Source organism: Neomonachus schauinslandi, chromosome 12 (genome assembly GCF_002201575.2).
Source record: "Neomonachus schauinslandi chromosome 12, ASM220157v2, whole genome shotgun sequence".
Lineage (NCBI taxonomy): Eukaryota > Metazoa > Chordata > Mammalia > Carnivora > Phocidae > Neomonachus > Neomonachus schauinslandi.
In genome coordinates, this window is record NC_058414.1 from 20,978,457 (window position 1) to 20,998,573 (window position 20,117).

At 36.7% G+C, this 20,117-nt stretch overlaps 1 protein-coding gene across 1 annotated transcript in view; it reads left to right on the forward strand.

Annotated features, from left to right (window-relative positions):
• The window catches only part of FBXL13 (F-box and leucine rich repeat protein 13), a 230,063-nt gene that overhangs the window by 190,823 nt on the left and 19,123 nt on the right, over positions 1-20,117 (forward strand). Inside the window, exon 18 of the mRNA XM_021689519.2 lies at positions 7,145-7,228. Within this exon, the coding sequence (XP_021545194.2) occupies positions 7,145-7,228 (84 nt within the window). The remainder of the gene's footprint in view (positions 1-7,144; positions 7,229-20,117) is intronic.

Here is a 20,117-nt window from a genome sequence, read left to right on the forward strand (position 1 = left end):
CAATAGTATTTTTCAAAGAATAGAACAAATAATCCTACAATTTGGAACAACAAAAGACCCTGAATCGCCAAAGCCAATCTTGAGAAAGAACAAAGCTGGAGTTATCACAATCCCAGGTTTCAAGATATACTACAAAGTTATAGTAAGCAAAAGAGTATGGTTCTTGCACAAAAATAGACACAGTGATCAATGGAACAGGATAGAGAGCCCAGAAGTAAACTTACACTTATATGGTAATTAATTCATGACAAAGGAGGCAAGACTATGCTATGGGGAAGTTGGGAAAACTGAGCAGCTACACAAAGGCAAAAGAATGAAACTGGATCACTTTCTTATACCATGTATAAAAATAAACTCAAAATGGATTAAAGACTTAAATGTGAGACCTGAAACCATAAAACTTCTGAAAGAAAACATTGGCAGTAATCTCTTGGACATCAGCCTTAGAAACATATTTATGAATATGTTTCCTCAGGTTAGAGAAACAAAAGCAAAAATAAACTGTTGGGACTACACCAAAATAAAAAGCTTTGGGGAGCCAAGGAAACCATGAACAAAACAAATGTCCACCTAGAGAACGAGAGAAGATATTTGCAAATGATATATCTGATAAGGGGTTAATATCCAAAATATATAAAGAACTTATACAACTCAACACCAAAAAAACCTAATGAACCCAATTTTAAAATGGGCAGAGGACTTGAATAGACATTTTTCCAAAGAAACATACAGATGGCTAATAGATATATGAAAAGATGATCAACATCACTAATCACCAGGGAAATGCAAACAAAAACCACAATGAGATATCACCTCACTCCTGTCAGAATGGCTAGTATCAAAAAGAAAAGAAATAATAAGTATTGGCAAGGATGTGGAAAAAAGAGAACTCTTCTGCACTGTTGGTGGGAATGTAAATTGGTACAGCCACTGTGGAAAATACCGTGGAGTTTCCTCAAAAAATTAAAAAGAGAAATACCATACAATCCAGCAATTTCACAATTGGATATTTACTCAGAGAAAATGAAAACATTATTTGAAAACATATGTACCCCTATATTTACTTCAGCATTATTTACAATAGCCAAGATATGGAAGCAACCCAAGTATTCATCAATAGATGAATGGATAAAGAATGTTCCACACACAGTGGAATACACACACACACACACACACACACACACACACTGGAATATTATTCAGCTATAAAAAAAAAATGAGCTCTTGCCATTTGCGACAACATGGATGGACCAGACGGTATTATACTAAGTGAAATAAGTCAGATAAAGAAAGACAAATACCATGCAATTTCACTTATATGTAGAGTCTTAAAAATAAAACAAATTAACAAACAAAAACACAAACACGAATACAGAGAACAAACCCAGTGGTTTGTTCAGAGGGGAGGAAGGTGGGGGGGGATGGACAAATTAGGTGAAGGGAACTTAGAGGTACAAAATTCCAGTTTAAAAAAAAAAAGTTTCAAGAAAATTTATATATACATATATACTTAAAATATATATACTATGTATATGATATGTATACATATAAAACTGTATTCACAGATATATTAATAAAATGATGCATATTCATACACACATTAATTAAGCAAATGCAGCAAATGATTACAATTGGTGAGTTTAGGTAAAGGGTATATAGGTGTATGACTCAGTTATATGCTAAGTACACACACACACACCATTCCAACATTTGGTAACTAGTTCATTGCTCGAGTCTAACTACATCACCTAAATCATTCCAGATGTAGAATTGGGGTGGGGGGGGGAATTATTTTCAAGGATTTGTCTTGTGTACGTGGAGCTGTTCCTGGCAGGGTACAGTGTTCCCTCTCACTCCTTCAGGTGACCCCAAACTGAACAACTTCCCAAACAATTCACACATTCCTAATGAAGTCTTTGTTCGTGCCATTTTCTCAGCCTGAAACACTATTTTTATTATTTTGCTTGTCAAAATCTTACTCAGTCTTTGAGGCTTAATTCAAATTCCCCTTCTTCCATGGAAGTCTTTTCTAGACTGCCAGGCCCTGCTCTGTGGTCCCCATACCTCTCTTAAAACACATGCTCCTTCTTTTTTGCATTATGCTCACTTATGTATCAACTCATATTCCTTAAAGGGGGAAAAGCTTTGTTTAACACTGTTGCATAGAATGAAGTTCAAATTCCTTAGAATAATGTACAAGGCTCTTGGGACTTAGTGCCTACTTTCTTTTGAGTCTTAGGTCTTGACACTCCCTTCAGTGGACCTGATACTAGAGCTGTAATATAAGCCAATTACTAGGAATTTCTAAGCCCCTCAGGTCCAGATCCCTCAGTTCCACGGCCCACGAAGGAGTAAACTGCTCTTTAGGATTCTCGTGAGCTCCTGGGGCCTTGCATTCTCATACAACCTGCAATCCTGCTGACCACACCAGTTGCTTTCCTCTGTGCTTCACCTGGTAACAACTTATTCCCTTCCTATACTTTGGGAAAATAAACCAAAACCTTTCCAGCAAAACATTCACGAGTTTGGCCAACTTTTGAAGGAGCTTAAGGAGGATTGACATTTTCTTGGTTACAACTTCCCTAAAAAGTAAGCATCCACCTGCCCTTTGCCCCACTGAGGCCCAGTCACTCCCTTTTGTGGGTTCCTCATCCCTCCTTATTTTGGTCTTATCTTCCCACTCTCCTCTTTCCATCCCTCCTAGAAGTAAAAGTTTGGCACCCCTAGGACTTTGATCCCAAGCACTTAACAAATGTTTCAGAGAACACCTAATTTGGGGCATTTATGAATCTCACGGTGCCAAGCAGAACATCTTACCTAGCTGGCCTTGATATTCTTTAGGTCATGAATCTGAAAAGCTTCTGAGGCAAAAAACCATTGAAAAATGAATCCTGTTGACTGGAATGGTGTATTTCACTTGTCCTGAGAAGCTGGCATCCCGTACTAGCACCATGCAGGCTTCCGTGGAGGCCTTGCCTCCTCCAGCTGGCTTAGATTTGCTGCTGCTCAGTTAGAGTTGTGTCTACTTACAGCAGCAAGGCCCTGTGATAACTTGTCCAGCACATTAGCATAATGACATCTCTTGCTCCCTGTTTTGCTAATCCATTGGCCATCCAGGTCTGAGAAACTTCTGTGTTCATCTTGGACTGAAGGATGCTATAGGAATATTTCTGATTTGCATTTAGCTATACAATTATTACATCAGTCATTTTTTACAAACATCTTTATTGAGATATGATTTACACACTATAAAACTCAACAATTCAAAGGGTACAATTTAGCGGTTTTTAGTATATTGATGATCGCGTTATGCAATCATCACCACAATCAAATTCCAGAACATTTTCATCACTTCACAATGAAGCTCCCTCCCCATAAGCAGTCATTCCCTAGCCCTGACCCACTGTTCAGCCCAGCCTAGGCAACCACTAATCTGATTTCTGGTTCTATATACTTGCCTATTCTGGACTTTTCAAATAAGTGAATCATACAATTTGTGGCCTTTTGGGTTTGGTTTCTTTTACTCAGCATAATGTTTTAAATGTTTATCTACATAGTAGTATGCATCATGCTTTATTATTGCTAAATAATATCTCACAGTGATGGACATTTGGCTTGTTTCATTTTTTTCTATTATGAATAATGCTGCTATGGAACATTTGAGTACAAGTTTTTTTGTGTTGACATATTTTTTTCATTTCTCTTGGGTATATATCTAGGAGTGGAATTGCTGGGTCATATGGTAACTTTATGTTTAATTTTTTGAAGAACTGCCAGACTGGATTTTCCAGGGTGACTGGACGATTTTACATTCCCATCAGCAATGAATGAGAATTTTAATTTCTTCATATCCTCACCAACACTTTTTATTATCTGTCTTTTTTAAGTATAACCATCATCGTAGCTAGGCAGTGATATCTCATTGTGGTTTTGATTTGCATTTACCCAATGTCTAATTATGTTAGTTAATTAACTTTGGGGCCATATGTTTTAATGAACAATGTAGTGATGAAATATAAAATTCTATTTTAATATTAACTTTTAGTAATCTTGAATAAAGTAGAACATAGACAAATGTCATACTTAGCAAGTGTACCTCATTTCCAGTTCATCTTTAAAAATTCTAACTTGACTACATAAAAGTAAAAAAAAAAAAAGAGGTGAAAACTCCAGAGATAGTTTCATAGGACAAATTCCCCATAGGCTAATAAAACACACTTAGCTATTATCAGGTATAGGGCAATGAGACAAGCCTTGCATCTCTTATTATTTTTGTTTAAACAATTTGGTTTCTGTTGGGGGAATATCTAAACTCCAATTCTTCTACATGAATAAAATAGCATCCACATCTGGAACCTAGACCACATGAGCTGGCTCCAGAGGGCTTAGTAATTTTTTGTTTTGAAACAAGGAGGCAGAAAACATAATGTGTTCCTAACAAAAGAATCCACATTTGCAATAAAATTTTTAAAATGAATGGAGTGATTTTATTTTTGGATGGTGTACAAAACCGTTAAATGAAATTAGAAATTGCAATTTAAACAGTGGCTTCAATTAAGTAGATTGTCAAGCACTTCTTTCCTTGACCTGGATTTTTTTTTTCTTAATGAAAAGGCCTAATAAATGCATCAGTGAAAAAAACAGGATATAATATTTTCATAATCCATTTTCAATTGTCCAAATGCTGTATTTAAGATCAATAAATGTAAACCAGTCCTACAAATAAAACTTTAAAAGGACAAACCAATGTACCGTTTCTGATATTTTCCCTGCCTGGCAGCTCTGGGACCATAGAAGAGAGACAAGTGCTCTTGTCCACCTCATAGGAAGTGTAATAAAAGTGATCCTGAATGCAAAGACAGGAGAATGACATCTATAAGGCATATTAGTCAGTTCCCCCAGTTTAGTGGGGAAAGTACTGAGAAATGGAACAGCAGAACCACATATTAAAAAATTTAAGAACTAGGGCGCCTGGGTGGCTCAGTTGGTTAAGCGACTGCCTTCGGCTCAGGTCATGATCCTGGAGTCCCGGGATCGAGTCCCGCATCGGGCTCCCTGCTCAGCAGGGAGCCTGCTTCTGCCTCTGACCCTCCCCCCTCTCATGTGCTCTCTCTCTCTCATTCTCTCTGTCTCAAATAAATAAATAAAATCTTTAAAAAAAAAAAATTTAAGAACTAAAAAGTGCATTTTTTTAAAATAAAAAGAAACAAAGCTTTTAAACAGAAAAAGTGGGCTATTAATGAATGATTATATGTCTGTAGGCTATTATAGAAAGATTTGTTCCCTTTCTAAGCACTTAAACATAATAAAATGAGCTAAAGATTTCAGATTTTTAGGTTAGGCATAAATAAAAATTTACAACAAATAGATTAATTAGCCACACAAACCGTCTTCAAAATAAAGTGTTAAGTTTAGAGGTCTTTAAGATTTGTTTATATTGATTCAGATTATATGTACCTGGGCACAGGAAACAAGATAAGGAATTTTCTGGCTCTGGGATTCTGTCACACTTTTTTTTTTCTTCTTCCTATCCTAAATACTGAGGTAGGAGGAGGAGAAATGAAAAAGTAGCCAATGCCCTCTTTTTTTCTTCTTTTTTTGTATTTCTGTTTTTAAAAATTTGAATTCCAGTATAGTTAACATACAGTGTTATATTAGTTTCAGGTGTACAGAATAGTGATTCAACAATTCCAATACATCACCAGTGCTCATCACAAGTGCACTTCTAAATCCCATCACCTATTTTACCCATCCCCCCACCTACCCTCTGGTAATCAGTGTGTTTTCTATAGTTAAAGTCTGTTTCTTGGTTTCTCTCTCTTCTTTTTCCTTTGCTTGTTTCTTTCTTTCTTTCTTTTTTTATTTAAGATTTTATTTATTTATTTGAGAGAGAGAGAGGGAGAATACAAGCGGGGAGGAGAGGCTGAGGAAGGGAGAGAAGCAGACTCCCCGCTGAGCAGGGAGCCCAACATGGGGCTCCATCCCAGGACCCCAGGATCATGACCCCAGCCAAAGGCAGCTGCTTAACTGACTGAGCCACTCAGGCACCCCTGCTTGTTTGTTTCTTAAATTCTACATATGAGTGATATCATATAGTATTTGTCTTTCTCTGACTGACTTATTTTGCTTAGCATTATACTCTCTAGATCCATTCATGGTGTTGCAAATAGCAAGATTCCATTCTTTTTTATTATATATATATTATATATAATAATATTTATTTATATATATGTGTATATATATCTATATATCTATATCTATATATATCTTCTTTATCCGTCCATCTATCGATGGACAGGCTGCTTCCATTATTTGGCTATTGTAAATAATGCCACTATATATATACGAATGCATGTATCCCTAATTAGTGTTTCTGTATTCTTTGGGTAGATACCCAGTACTGCAATTGCTGGATCATAGGGTAGTCCTATTTTTAACTTTTTGAGGAACCTCCATGCTGTTTTCCACAGTGACTGCACCAGTTTGTATTCCCATCAACAGGGCAAGAGGATTCCTTTTTCTCCACATCCTCACCAACACTTGTTGTTTCTTATGTTTTTGATTGTAGCCATTTTGACAGGTGTGAGGTGATATCTCATTGTAGTGTTGATTTGCATTTCCCTGATGATGAGTGATGATGAGCATCTTCCCATGTGTCTGTTGGCCATCTGGATGTCTTCTTTGGAGAAATATTGTTCATGTCTTTTGCCCATTTTTAAATTGGATTATTCATCTTTTGGTGTTGAGTTGTATAAGTTCTTTATATATTTTGGATATTAACCCTTTATTGGCTAAGTCATTTACAAATATCTTCTCCCATTCAGTAGGTTGCCTTTTAGTTTTGTTGATTGTTTTCTTTGCTGTGAAGAAGCTGTTTATTTTGATGTATTCCTGATAGTTTATTTTTGCTCTCCTTTCCCTTGCCTCAGGAGGATTCTGTCATACTTTTTACAAAACATTAGAGAAAACCTGAAATTTTATTTAATAATGTTGCCTAACCAAAGTGATTTTATAATTTAAGTGTAAAGAAATATAAGATAGAAGCTATTTTTTTAGTTTACATAAATGGTTGTTATTTTATTAGAAATATATTGTCTGTACTAAATTATAATCACAAAGTGATCTTTATATTACATATTTTTAGGGTTTGATGATACTTTCCAGACATAAAAAATTAAAGGAACTTTCTCTATCTGAGTGTTATAAAATCACTGATGTCGGAATTCAGGTAAGATAATTAAGGTCTTCTACTAAAGAATTATGATTAAAAATTAAGCACAAACTGAATAAACTTTGTAGGTCACAGTAGAAAAAAATAAGTGGATTGGAAATGTAATAACTCGTATGTGATTTTGGTTAAGACAAAATAAATGCCTGGACTTAAGACAGGCCTCCATAGCTTAAGGTGGCTAAGAGAATTTGTTTTCTCATTTTTCCTATCTACTCTCCCTTCCCAATGTTAGACTCATGGCATAAGTAAGGTAGGTAGACATTTTACTTGGAGAATAATGAAATGCAATGTGGTAAAAGTCTTCTCATATAAAGAAAATATTCTGTAGATAAAAATGTTATATAATCTAACCATGAAAATTGGGAGAGTTTGAAAAATTATACCAGGTACTTAACAGTTACGAACTTCAGATACTCAAACACAGTGGGTAGTATATTTTACCATAACAGAAAGCATGAGCTAAGTAATTGGATAGGATAAATGATTATGTGCTCAACTGGTACTTTAAGAGCTCAGGAGAAAGGTAAATTTCCTAGATCAAGTCTTGAGGGATGTGCTAGAAGCCATAAAATAGCTATTGTGAGCAAGCCTCAATGTAATGTTTATTATAACATTAAGCATCTGAATGTGCTGTTAAAAGAAGAAAAACCACAATCATAGGTCCGTACATGTATTGAACCAGGACAACATCTGCTAACCTATTAGTAAATCATAGAAAGTAACATTTTTAAGGAGAACCAGTAACCTAGGAATGTGCAAACTATTAAATACACTGGAAGCTCCATTTAATGTGTCCTGAGAGTTAAAAACCCCAACCACTTATAAAAACTCAGGGCTAACCTAGGAAAAAAAAAATCTTTTTACAGAAACTCTTACTGAGATAAAAGAATTTATTCCACAAGTGGAAAGATAACGCAAGTTGATAGCTGAGAATTCTACAGAGCACCACAAACTTGAAGCTCTCTTCTGTGCATTTGAAATGGACATTACAGGAAGTTCAAACATGACTCATAGGAGAGTGTTAAAATATTATATAAATGGTGGACTATAGAGGATGCTGGGTCAAATGGTGCTCTAGACTTTAGCACAGAATTCTAGGGTTTTGCAGCTGATGGAATCCTAGAACCATCTAAACCAACCCCCTAATATTACAGGGGAGGAAATTAAGGCCGAGAGAGTTTAATGACTGTCCAAAGTCCTGTACCTTTCTCAATAAGCCAATCTAACTACAGTTTTATGGAAATAAAGAGTGGAAATGGAGAATTGCTATTCTAAATCATTGATTGACAACATGGCTTAGTGGAAAAAAATTGTTTTCAAATTACTTTTGCTGTACTTCATTATATCTGGGCAATTAGTGGTATGTAAGGAAAAAAAATGTAACACCATTAAGAAATCTCCTTTAAGAGGCACTGGTGTAAAGCAATGTCATTTTCTCCCACCTATAGACTCTGGGTACTAAGGTTCTAACAAATTCCCAAGGAATCTGTCTAGTAGTGTATTCAACTGTATAAAGAGTTAAAAAGAAGAAATAGTATCCTTCAAAGCAAAAATTCCAGAGAGGACTAACAACTTCCATATAGGACAAGATTTTAACTCTACAATACCAAAAGGGGTTATAAAACATCTAGATGCCTGAAATCTACTAGGAGAAAAGCTAAAATGTTCTTCTAAGGTTAAACAATTATTTACCCTACTGCAGTTCATTTAAAAGTTAAACATACATTTACATAAAACTTTATCCATGAATATGATCTAGTCAGGCTTTCAAAAGGTCTTTGACAAGGTGATAGAACAAAAGTTATTAAAATAAACAGTTAAATGTTAATAATTCTAATATTGGGTTATATTTCTTATATGGTGATCAATTACATTTGACCACTAACCACAAATCATTAAGAAGGAGTGAAACCTACCACAGTGATGACATGGCCTCTTAATATACACCACTTACTAATTTTTAAAACGTTTCTTGGGATGAGAAAGTACTGATCAAAATATGAGGTTAAGTATTAGGAGTGGTTTCTGTCATTTCTCTTTGACTCCGTGGGTTCCAGGCGCTCTTAGATTTTAGATAAAAGCATTTTTCCATATGCTAATTACACATTCATACAGATGAGTGAAAAAAATGTAATCTTTTAAAAACTGATATTTTTTTTCAGTGATTTAAAAGAGAAAATAAAAAGAGGGAATACAGGAGCATGGGAATTATAATATTATTTAATTATTAGTTACACAAGATCAGCTATTCTATTCAAGTTCATGAAAAAAATTTTTCTTTCTCATCATCTCATTTTCTCCTCCCTGCTTTTGTGGTGTGTGTGTGTGTGTGTGTGTGTGTGTGTGTGTGTGTGTGTGTATGTTGTGGCTGTTAACCAGTTTTACCTTTCTAAGATTCCCAGGTTCACACTTCTGGGCATATGATAATCTTTCTCCTCTGTGCCTCTTCCAGCCCAATTATTAAGTCCAAAAAGAGATGAGACAAGGAAGGTGAGAGGAGAAAATGACACATAAACCATTTCCACAATTTCTTACTTTGACTTACAAAAGAGAAGGGAGTCAAATAAGGTGACTGCACTGAGATATTTAGATTATCTATAATTTATCAGGATTTCACTTTCTTGTTATTTCTCAAAGGTAAATATAGGAGATTCTGTTTTTAGCACAAGACATTGAAACTTATATTCAGCATGATGATTTAAGAAAAAAATGAGATAAACATTTTTACCCTGGTTAGGTTTTGCAAGAGTCATGACCATAATAAGAATAAAAAATTACCTCATTTTAGTGTTTTACTGGAAACCACAGCACATGCAGATTAAGTGTCTGGAGTCTCAGATGTACTGACTTAGGATCTGGTTTTAATTACTTCTTCCAACGTTGGTATTTTTTTCTGAGAACATTAGACATTCAATGATCATGTTAAACTAAAATTATTTGGTACTCTTGAAAGGCACACACATTTTGGAAAAGATGTTTGATACAGTCATAACGGAGCATTTCTCAAGAAACCTTTTCCTTGATCATTTTATGCACTTAAATAACAAACTGTCAAGTTTGGCAAAAGAATTGGTTTAGTTGGGATGTTGCAATACAGATAAAATGGAAGTTCTGTCTTGTTTGGGTAAAGCCAATGGAATAAATGCAATTATTTAGTTGCTTTTTGCACACCTTTATCTAGTTTATATTTCTCATTCCCTTTTTTGGGAATTAAGTATGCTATAAATACATTACTGTAATAGTCATACAAACGAATGTACGTATTTTTCTTTATATAGGTCATTTGCAGCTGGACAAAAATTGTTTTATTATTTCGGTGTTGGTAGGTTGAGGTAGTTGATTAAGAAAGGGCATTGGAGGGTGCCTGGGTGGCTCAGATGGTTAAGCGTCTGCCTTCGGCTCAGGTCATGATCCCAGGGTCCTGGGATCGAGTCCCGCATCGGGCTCCCTGCTCCTTGGGAGCCTGCTTCTCTCTCTCTCTCTGTCTCTCATGAATAAATAAATAAAATCTTAAAAAAAAAAAAAGGGCATTGGAGAGGGGAAAATCAAGTTTAGTTATGACTTACCACAAGGACTTACATGTGTGTATGCAGTGAAAAGTGTGTGTTTGTATGTATTTACATGTAAATATATGTCAATGTATATGTGTGTATAGTATATGTGTGCAAATTAAATGTGTATAAGTTTTAGCATATATTAGATTGCATGTTTACATGTAAATATGTGTACATCTATGTGTCTAGTATATATGCGTACATTAAATGTGATTTTAGTGTATGTTAGATTATACACATATGTCAATGTCTCTGTATATTTATTATACCCAAATTGTATATAGAGATGCTACAAGATTATAAATATTTTTAGGCTAAGACTAAATAAACAGTGATCAGTATTCAAAGCAAATCTTAAAAATTAGTCTGTTAAAGAATGATCTTTTTGTTTATATTTTTATTTTTAAAATTAAATATCCATATAAATTAAAAGGATTTTTCTTTTTTTTTACAAAAGTATAGAGATTAGCTCTTTGGTAACAAAGGCAATGATATAATATTGGGAATGTTGGCCTAGCAATCCAAAGTCCTAATTTTTATCCTGATTCTGCCTCTTACATGGCCACATAATCTTTTTTTTTTTTTTAAAGATTTTATTTATTTATTTGACAGAGAGACACAGCGAGAGAGGGAACACAAGCAGAGGGAGTGGGAGAGAGAGAAGCAGGCTTCCCGCCGAGCAGGGAGCCCGATGCGGGACTCGATCCCAGGACCCTGGGATCATGACCTGAGCCGAAGGCAGACGCTTAACGACTGAGCCACCAGGTGCCCCTGGCCACATAATCTTATGCAATTCACTTAGCATCATAACAATTCATTGCTCCTATAGTGGCTATAATTGTAAGGCAGGCAGGAACTAGCGCTCTAAACTAGGAGTCATCTTTTCTTGTTACTTTTCTGTAACATTCTCCTGTAAGGGCCAGATGGCCCTCAATTATGTGACAGATCTAAGGGCTTCCATTGTACGCTTTGTAGGCCATACAGTTTCTGTCACAACTGCTCAACTGTGCTGGTGTGGAGTGAAAAACAGCCATAGAAGGTACATAAATAAGTGACAGTGGTTGTGTCCCAATAAAACTTTAGGGACAATAAAACTTGAATTTCATATAATTTTCACATATCATGAGATATTATTCTTTGACTATTTCAACATTTAAAAACGTAAAAACCATTCTTAGAGTGAAGGCCATACATAAACAGGTGACTGATGAGATTTGGCCTGCAAGTAAAAATTTAGCAGTTTGCCAAGGTCTGCTCTAGAGTCAGAATTTTACAATTTTAGTCTGTGAAGATGTATGACTTTGGGCAAGTTAGTTTCCTTCTCTGGGCCTTGGATTCTTCACTTATAAAAATGGGTATAATAAGAAAACAGTCTTCCTTTTGTGAGGATTGAATGATATAAAACATCTAAATACTTAGCATGGTTCCTGACACAGAGTGCTTGATCAGTATTACCTATTTTATGATTATTATTCTATTTAATGAAGAAGAAACTAATATATACTAGTAAATAAAAAATGAACATATTTAGTATAATGGTTTGATAATTTATTTACCTTAGTTAAACATAGAAAACAGGTAATCTCGATGGCCAAACTGCTCTAATGCTAAGGAGATAGTTTAGAATATGCTCTTGGAAGAAATAGTTTATTAATTTTTACCCCTATGAATGAATCAATGCATTTTTCAGAAGCACTTAAATATAATTGACTAAATAAATTTATTTATGTAAAAGCATCTAAAAAATCAAGAACACTACATAGATAAAAATGCTATTTTCTTGAAAATAGTACAAGAGAACAAACCAGTTAAAAGAAAATGGATCCTTGTTTTTCACTGGGATTATGATACTAAACATATTTTCCAACATGCATAAAATTTCTTTTGAGACTTCTTTGACCCATATTTATTTAGAAGTGTGTTGTTCAATCTCTAAATATTTTAGGATTTTCTAGCTGTCTTTGTGATTTCTAGTTTAATTCCACTGTAACCTGAGAGCATATTTTGTATGATTTCTAATCTTTTTGTTAAGGTGTTATTATACAGGAACCCTATTTGTGTGGTAGTTAGGTGTGTTGTCGGGGGAGACTCATTCTATAGTCACATGACCAGGTCTCAGTCTTTTAATGGGCCTGTATCCCAGGACTGTGGTCTTTACAAGTGCTTCCAACCCCTCTCCCTGCCTCTGCTACACTTAGGTAAGACAAGAAGGTTAGAGGGGCTGGAGTTGGGTATTTCCCTCACCCCTTGTTGGACTGACTTTCATAAAACCCATGTTGGTTAGGTTCTGGTGGAACAGTTTCCCTTGAGATCAGGCTTTTGTTAGTGAGAACAGATACTCTGGAGGTATTTCAGAATGATTATTTTCCCCTTTTCCTGGCAGGAAGCATGAGGGGATTTTTTTCTGATCCTTACCCTGATAACTTAGTGGGTCTCTGGAGGTAAAATTCATCAAAGTATGGGATCTCAGCTAAGGTAAGGCCCCAGGAATTTTTCTCTCAAACTAATTCAGTTTCAGTCTCTGGCAGTTAGTCAATTACCCTTTAAATGTTCCAGTTGATACTGGCTCCAGCCACAGGCTTCTGCTCCTAGTAAGCCCTGATTCTCTGCATTCACCTGTCTCTCCAGTTTTCAGAATGGTGGTTTGCTTTGTGACCTCAATTATCTGATAGATCTAAGAAGAGTTGTTCATTTTCAGTTCGCTCACCTTTTTTTCTTGTTTTGAGAATAGAAGTGATAAGTTCCAAACTCTCATACAGACTGGAAAATGTAAGTCCAGAACATGACTTCTGGATCCATGGATGTTGGCTGAATCAGTAGCATCCAAAAGGGATGATAAATGTTAACTTAGGCTTGAATCAGATCTTGAGAACCCAGGAATGAAGTCAGGAACTGGAGGGCTCCAGAGCCAAGATCAGGGAGCTATCTGTGAGCTGGGCAGGTAGGCAGCCATCGCTAGTGAGCACTGCACCTTGGTTGTCATGAGCTTGCTCTCTTTGAGCTCCCTGCAATGTGCAGCCTGGTGAGCTGGCTGTGCTCATACAGATGGGTCCTGTGGCTGTGCCAAAGTTCCGGTACTTTGATTGTGTCCATTCATAAAGATTCTTAAGCTTCCGTAGTACAACCACTAGGATATTACTTGCAATCACCGAGTTGGTGAAAACTTAAATGATTAAGTTCAACTTAGATGAATAACCCCATGCCTTCATGTAAGACAATACTCAAGCTATCCCATTCAGATTTATTTTGTAAAATTTTTGTTCAATGGTTGAACTAAAAACATCTGGGCTGGACTTTCAATGTAGAGGACACTGAGATAATCTGTTCATTTTTTTGAAAGCAAAAATCATTCTGAAATTTTTTTAAATGATGGGACTAGGTCTAGTCAAATAGGCAGACTTATAAACAGAAAAATCCAATGCCATGTGGTGATTATTAGCTAACATTAATTTAGCACCTGCTACAGGCCAGGCACTGTTCTAAGTATTTCCCGTGTATTAATTAGGTACCTTATGAGGTAGGGAATACTCTTAATTCCATTTTACAGATAAGGAAATTGAGGTTCAAAGAAGTTAAGAATCTTGCCCTAAGTCATGAAATGAGTAAACACATGAGCTAGGGTATAAAGTCTAATTCCAGAGTGAGAATTCTGGCTATTATACTGTGATAAATAAATCTATGGGAGGGTTCAGTTGAGGTACTTAATCCAGCATGGGAATACCAGAGAAATCTTATCTATTGGAAAATCACTTTAAGAAGAAATGTAGGAGTTAGACTGAAGGACAGTGGAGAGAGAGGATAGCTATCAAGATTTATACAAGGGGGGCACCTGGGTGGCTCAGTCGTTAAGGGTCTGTCTTCGGCTCAGGTCATGATCCTGAGGTCCTGGGATCGAGCCCCGCATCGGGCTCCCTGCTCAGCGGGAAGCCTGCTTCTCCCTCTCCCACTCCCCCTGCTTGTGTTCCCTCTCTGGCTATCTCTCTCTCTGTCAAAGAAATAAAAATAAAATCTTTAAAAAAAAAAGATTTATACAAGGAATGTAAGTGAAGAGGTTTTTATTATAGTCCAGGGAAGAGAGAGAAGCAGCCTGACAAGAACAGTATCAGTGAGGCTAGAGAGAAAGGAATGGGTTGGAGACCACTGAAGTAGTAAAATCCATGGAGTGTTGATAGTTTGGACAGGGAAGAGGGTGAAGACATGGTTAAGGATGACATACACGCATCTGGCTGCCTGGGAGATTTGTGGTACCCTCATTTTCAAGCTCTTTCCCATAGCTCAGTCATGTAACCAGGGCTATGAACAACCACGTCCTATTCAGTATTTTGGCATTCATTGTTACACTTTCTCTTCTTGTGAGTGCTTCTGTCGGTGGTTCCTTTAAGCTCTCTTTGCCCGTCTTACTCTTATAATAGAGTGCCCTTTCCTACTCTCTCATTCCAGAGGCTTGTGGTGGCTACAGACAGGCTAAGGGAGCTCTGTGGGAATTTCTTTCTGTTTCTACTCTACTTAGTAATTTGAAGGTTGTAGTGTTCTCTGTCTCCTCATAAGGATGAATGTATGAATACTGTGTAGTTTTGTTTGTTCCCTCTACAGATTTTATGGTTTTGAGAGGAAGGAAAGATTCAGATTTAGATATTATCACTCTTCTTCAAACCCAGATATGGCCTCCTCTTATCTTTTATTATATATATAAAAAAAGTATCTCTGATAGAGATAGATATTTGTGTTTTATTTTTTTTTTAAGATTTTATTTATTTATTTGAGAGAGAGAATGAGATAGAGAGAGAGAGCATGAGAGGGGGGAGGGTCAGAGAGAGAAGCAGACTCCCCGCTGAGCAGGGAGCCCGACGTGGGACTCGATCCCGGGACTCCAGGATCATGACCTGAGCCGAAGGCAGTCGCTTAACCAACTGAGCCACCCAGGCGCCCGATATTTGTGTTTTAAAGCCCTGTGACCAGAATGCAGCAGATGGTATTTATAACTACATAAGAAAAATAAGAGGCATGTGGTAGGGGTTCAGCTTTATTGACTCTCCTGTGTCTTCTCTGCCTAATTGTTGCATATATTCTTCACTGACATCTCCCAAATGGCCCCACTGATGAATCTGAAGAGCCATCACGTTCCCTGATGATCACAAAAGTATTTGACAATTTTTGTTTATGGGGCATAAGCAGCAGGAGAGATGCTAGAACAAACGCTTCCCTCATTCTTCTCTTATAATCCCTTCTTTTCTGAGATCTCTAATCTTGACCTAACAGTGTGGACACTAGAGATAACAAGTTCCTTTTCTCCTTTAATCTTTTCTGTTTTAACCTTTAACCTCTTTCATTTGTTCTCTTGTGTTACAAACTTTTGCTTTTTATTTGACCTTTACTTTAATAACAGATTTATCTTGATTTATAAATAGAGAAGTAAGAGAAGAGGGATCAAGGAATAAGGGACTGGGAAGGGGAGCTGTACGGGTTAAATCATGAGCTACTTTACAGCGGGGAGAACAGCAGACCGAGATCCGTTACTGTTCATTTGGCTTTCAGCCCGATCCAGGACTTCTCAGTAAGTCAAGTGGTTCTGTAGATGTGAGGCTGCTCCAGGCTGAGTCCAAGTGGGGGCTCAGGGTTCTCAGTCCTGTGCCCTGTACTACCTGTGCGAGAGAACTGAAACCCTCAGTTTGCTACCAAGTAGCCAACATGGATACTCAAGTCAGAACGGCCTATGAGTACCCACCTCATTCAGCAACATTTCTGAGTCCTCCTCCTCAAGAACGGCCCATTGGCAGCCTTTTCTGGACATGTCTTTCTAAACTGTAAGAAGAACTGGATTCATGTCTTGACCTAACATTCATGTTTGATTCATTCTTGCCCAAGGAACAAGAAGTGGATTACTCTCCAGAGACTCTTTTCTTATTTCAAACTCTTTGAATCACTAAGCTTTTTGACTAGCTACAAAATGTTGTTTGTGCAAGATTTTCATCAATCATTCTCATCAGTTGATTGACTCCACCCCCTTGGTAGTTGAGTGGTTCCAGTGGCCTTTGACACATACTGACTTACAATGCCAAAGATGGATTAGATGTGTTGGCTCCACATAGCAACAATTTTTTAAAAAACCAACATTGATTTCTATTTGGTTTCTAAGATTAAATCATTCAAAAATTGTCAAAGTATGAGATTTCAATAACTCCACCTCTTCTCCAGGGATACAGTTATGTTCTTGGTTGCGAGGGAAGCAACAAACAGAGGATCCCTTTCCAAAATGGCCTTAATCTTTGGCCTTTGATGCAGTGGATGTGCTGAAATCTTCTGTATGGGAGATGGGGCATCCAGACATTTGGACACTATCTCTTGGCCATAGTGCTCAGGAGAATTCTTTACCTCATCCAATATTCCAGGTTACTGTTAGGAAATAATTGACTAAACTCTTGGTGATAAACATCCCAGAAGGTGCCAGGTTCAGAATCATTTTACAGGGTTTGGGGAGAAGAAACCAAGGAATTCCTATGGTAAAATTAAGAAGAAAGTATCTGGTACCTTGTGGAAAACGAAACTCCCACAAAATCTAGAATAAGGAAGGGCTTTGTTACAGAAATCTGTGCTTCATGGCTATCCATGCCAAGAATGGTCTCCTAGAACTTATAATAGAACAGCATACCTTTAAGAGACCTAAGGCACTTAGAATTACTGAGAGTCACAGACAAACTCTTACCAAGATACCTAGGCATTATTCTCTCTTCAAAGGCTGTAAGCAAAAGAAATAAGCTCAGTATTTCCTGTTGCTCCTCACCTTAGTATGTTCCCAATTCAATAGAATTAGAAATTTGCCAGACTTCAAAGGATGTGGGATTTGACAGCTTGTCATTTTCCCACAGTCTGTAAGGTTCCAAGGGATACTGGAGTCATGGGTGACATGTTTCCTTGGCTGATAAATAGCTGAACTGAGAACACCCAACACCCGTCCTGGCTTCTTGCCCAATCCCACCGGGGAGAACTATTTTTGGACAATTGAAGCAAACAGACTTGCTAAACGAATGCACACATCTGTTATTTTCATGTTGAGCATCCATAGAAAAGAACTATACGAGAATGTGTCAAAAGGAAGATAATCCTTTGGAGGCCTCTCCCAACCTTTAAGCTGCCCCTAGAATATTAATTTATCCTGTGTAAGATGAAACTTGACAAAAGTTAAATAAAACCTGTCAGATTGTCTAAAGGCAAACAAAAAAGACAGGAAAAATAAACATCAAAATCCCACTTTCCCACAAGAGTATGAGTTTATGCTCCTTTTGTTTCTTAAATCTAAGTGGCCAATCTGTTTTTGATCTCTCTTTCATGCAATGTGCCTGGGCTTTGCTTATCATGCCTTACCTGACATGAACTGAGTACCTGTGGCATTTCTCACAGGAGTTATGATTTTTCCATGTTATGACTTCTAATTGCCCTCTCTATTAACTTCAGTTAAATTTTGCACATGATATTTCCTCATCCCAAAGCCTTCAACATGTGGAAGATGGTGAGGGTGTATCCTCAGGTCTTAAATGGCAGACAAGGTCCCATTCCAAGACCTCTCTGGTTCCACTCCTGAGAGACAAAAGCCATCATTTGTCAACGCTGTTATGTCTGTCAAGTGCTTTTGGAGTACACAATTTCTTTCCATCTTCCGATAAGCCTGTGAGACAGTTGTTTTCATTCTCTTATAGGTGAGGAAACTTGAGGTTGAGTAACTTTCTCAAGGTCACAGACACAACTTCAGGCCCTCTAAGTTTTCTGCTAAACCAGTAACCTCCCTTGATTACATCATCTGTTATTCCATTATGCTCCCAAATGGAAGATCAAAGCAGCACTGATGGCTCATGAACTCATTATTTCCTAGAGATCTTTAAATGGAAGAATTCACAAGACGACAGCATGACTTTGTCCTTGGAGTAAAAGTTCTGAATTGCCATTTTCTTGGGAAAGAATGAGAAAGAGAACAATTGGAGTGGCTGGCTGTGCAAAAGGAACCTATCAACTCTTTCAGGCTGATTATTATAGCTTAAGTAATTTTTCTATGCCCTTCTTGTCCCATAGAAGCCCCTGGAGGAGGCCACTGAGCACCCATTTTATTTTACTTATCTTAGAAAAATAGAGAAAGTGTAGGTTCTCCTACAGGCCACAAGAGAAATACCTGATTGACCTTTGGTTAGTCCAAACCTGGCTTATTTTTATTTTGGAGATAAAGTCTAAAACCTGAAACTGTTCTGGAATTTTTTCCCCACAAATTCTAATTACAAATTCTAATTCAAAGATATTTTGTTTTGTTCTTTTCCAGGTCTTCTTTCCAATATACATTCTCTGTGATTGCTTACCCTTTCTGTTCTTTAATTTCCCCCACATTTGACCTCTCTTTATGTACTTATCACATTTTACATTTTAAAAGTAATACCCTTGCTTTTACCAAATACCCTGGGGTCTATGAAGCTAGTAAGTAATCAAGGTCTACTGACAACCAAAGGTGTACCTCTGAGTAGGTGTCTCCAGAGAAAACATTTACTTTGGTGAATGAACAAGACAATCTATTTCAGTGTGACAAGAAAATATTAGAACTTCTATTTAGATTTATTTTTGTCTTATTTTATTTTTATATGATATGATATATCTTATATAAGATCCATATGCTATACATTTATAAGGTAATATATATTTGTTTTTAAATATAATATATATTTGAATAGTTGTATGTCTATATAATTTATAAGTATATTAATATACATTTATTGAAAGTGCATGCTTAAAATATTTTTACTATGATGTGTATGCTTTAAAAAATTTGGCAATCATACCATAGAGCAGAAGAGTACAAGAGAAGCAGAATACAAATAATAGTACTAGTTACTATTTACTGACTGCTTACCATGTGCCATCTACTCTTCAGTTGCTTTATTCATATTAACTCACTTTATCCTCCCAACAAATCTCTGAAGTAGGTGCCATATTAAGGTACCATGTTATTCCTCTGTTGCAAATGAGATCATTGAAGAATTGAGAGGTTGGGTAATTTATCCAGAGACACAGAACTTCTAAATGTCAGGATATGAACTCAGGCCGGTGGGCCCCAGACTCTGTGCTCTTAACCATCTTCGTAACTGCAGTTATCAAGCAGAGTGTAAGGAAGGACTGGACTTAGCGTCCTGAGAGCAATCTATGGGAGCTCATTTTCCTGTTTCCTATGCTAAGAGGCATTATCCATTCCCTTTGGACATTCTCTCATCTTGAACCTCTTTTGCACCTAGATGTTGAGGCCACAAAAATAAGCCAGACATGGATTCTGCCCTCAAGAAGCTATAGTCAATGCAGAA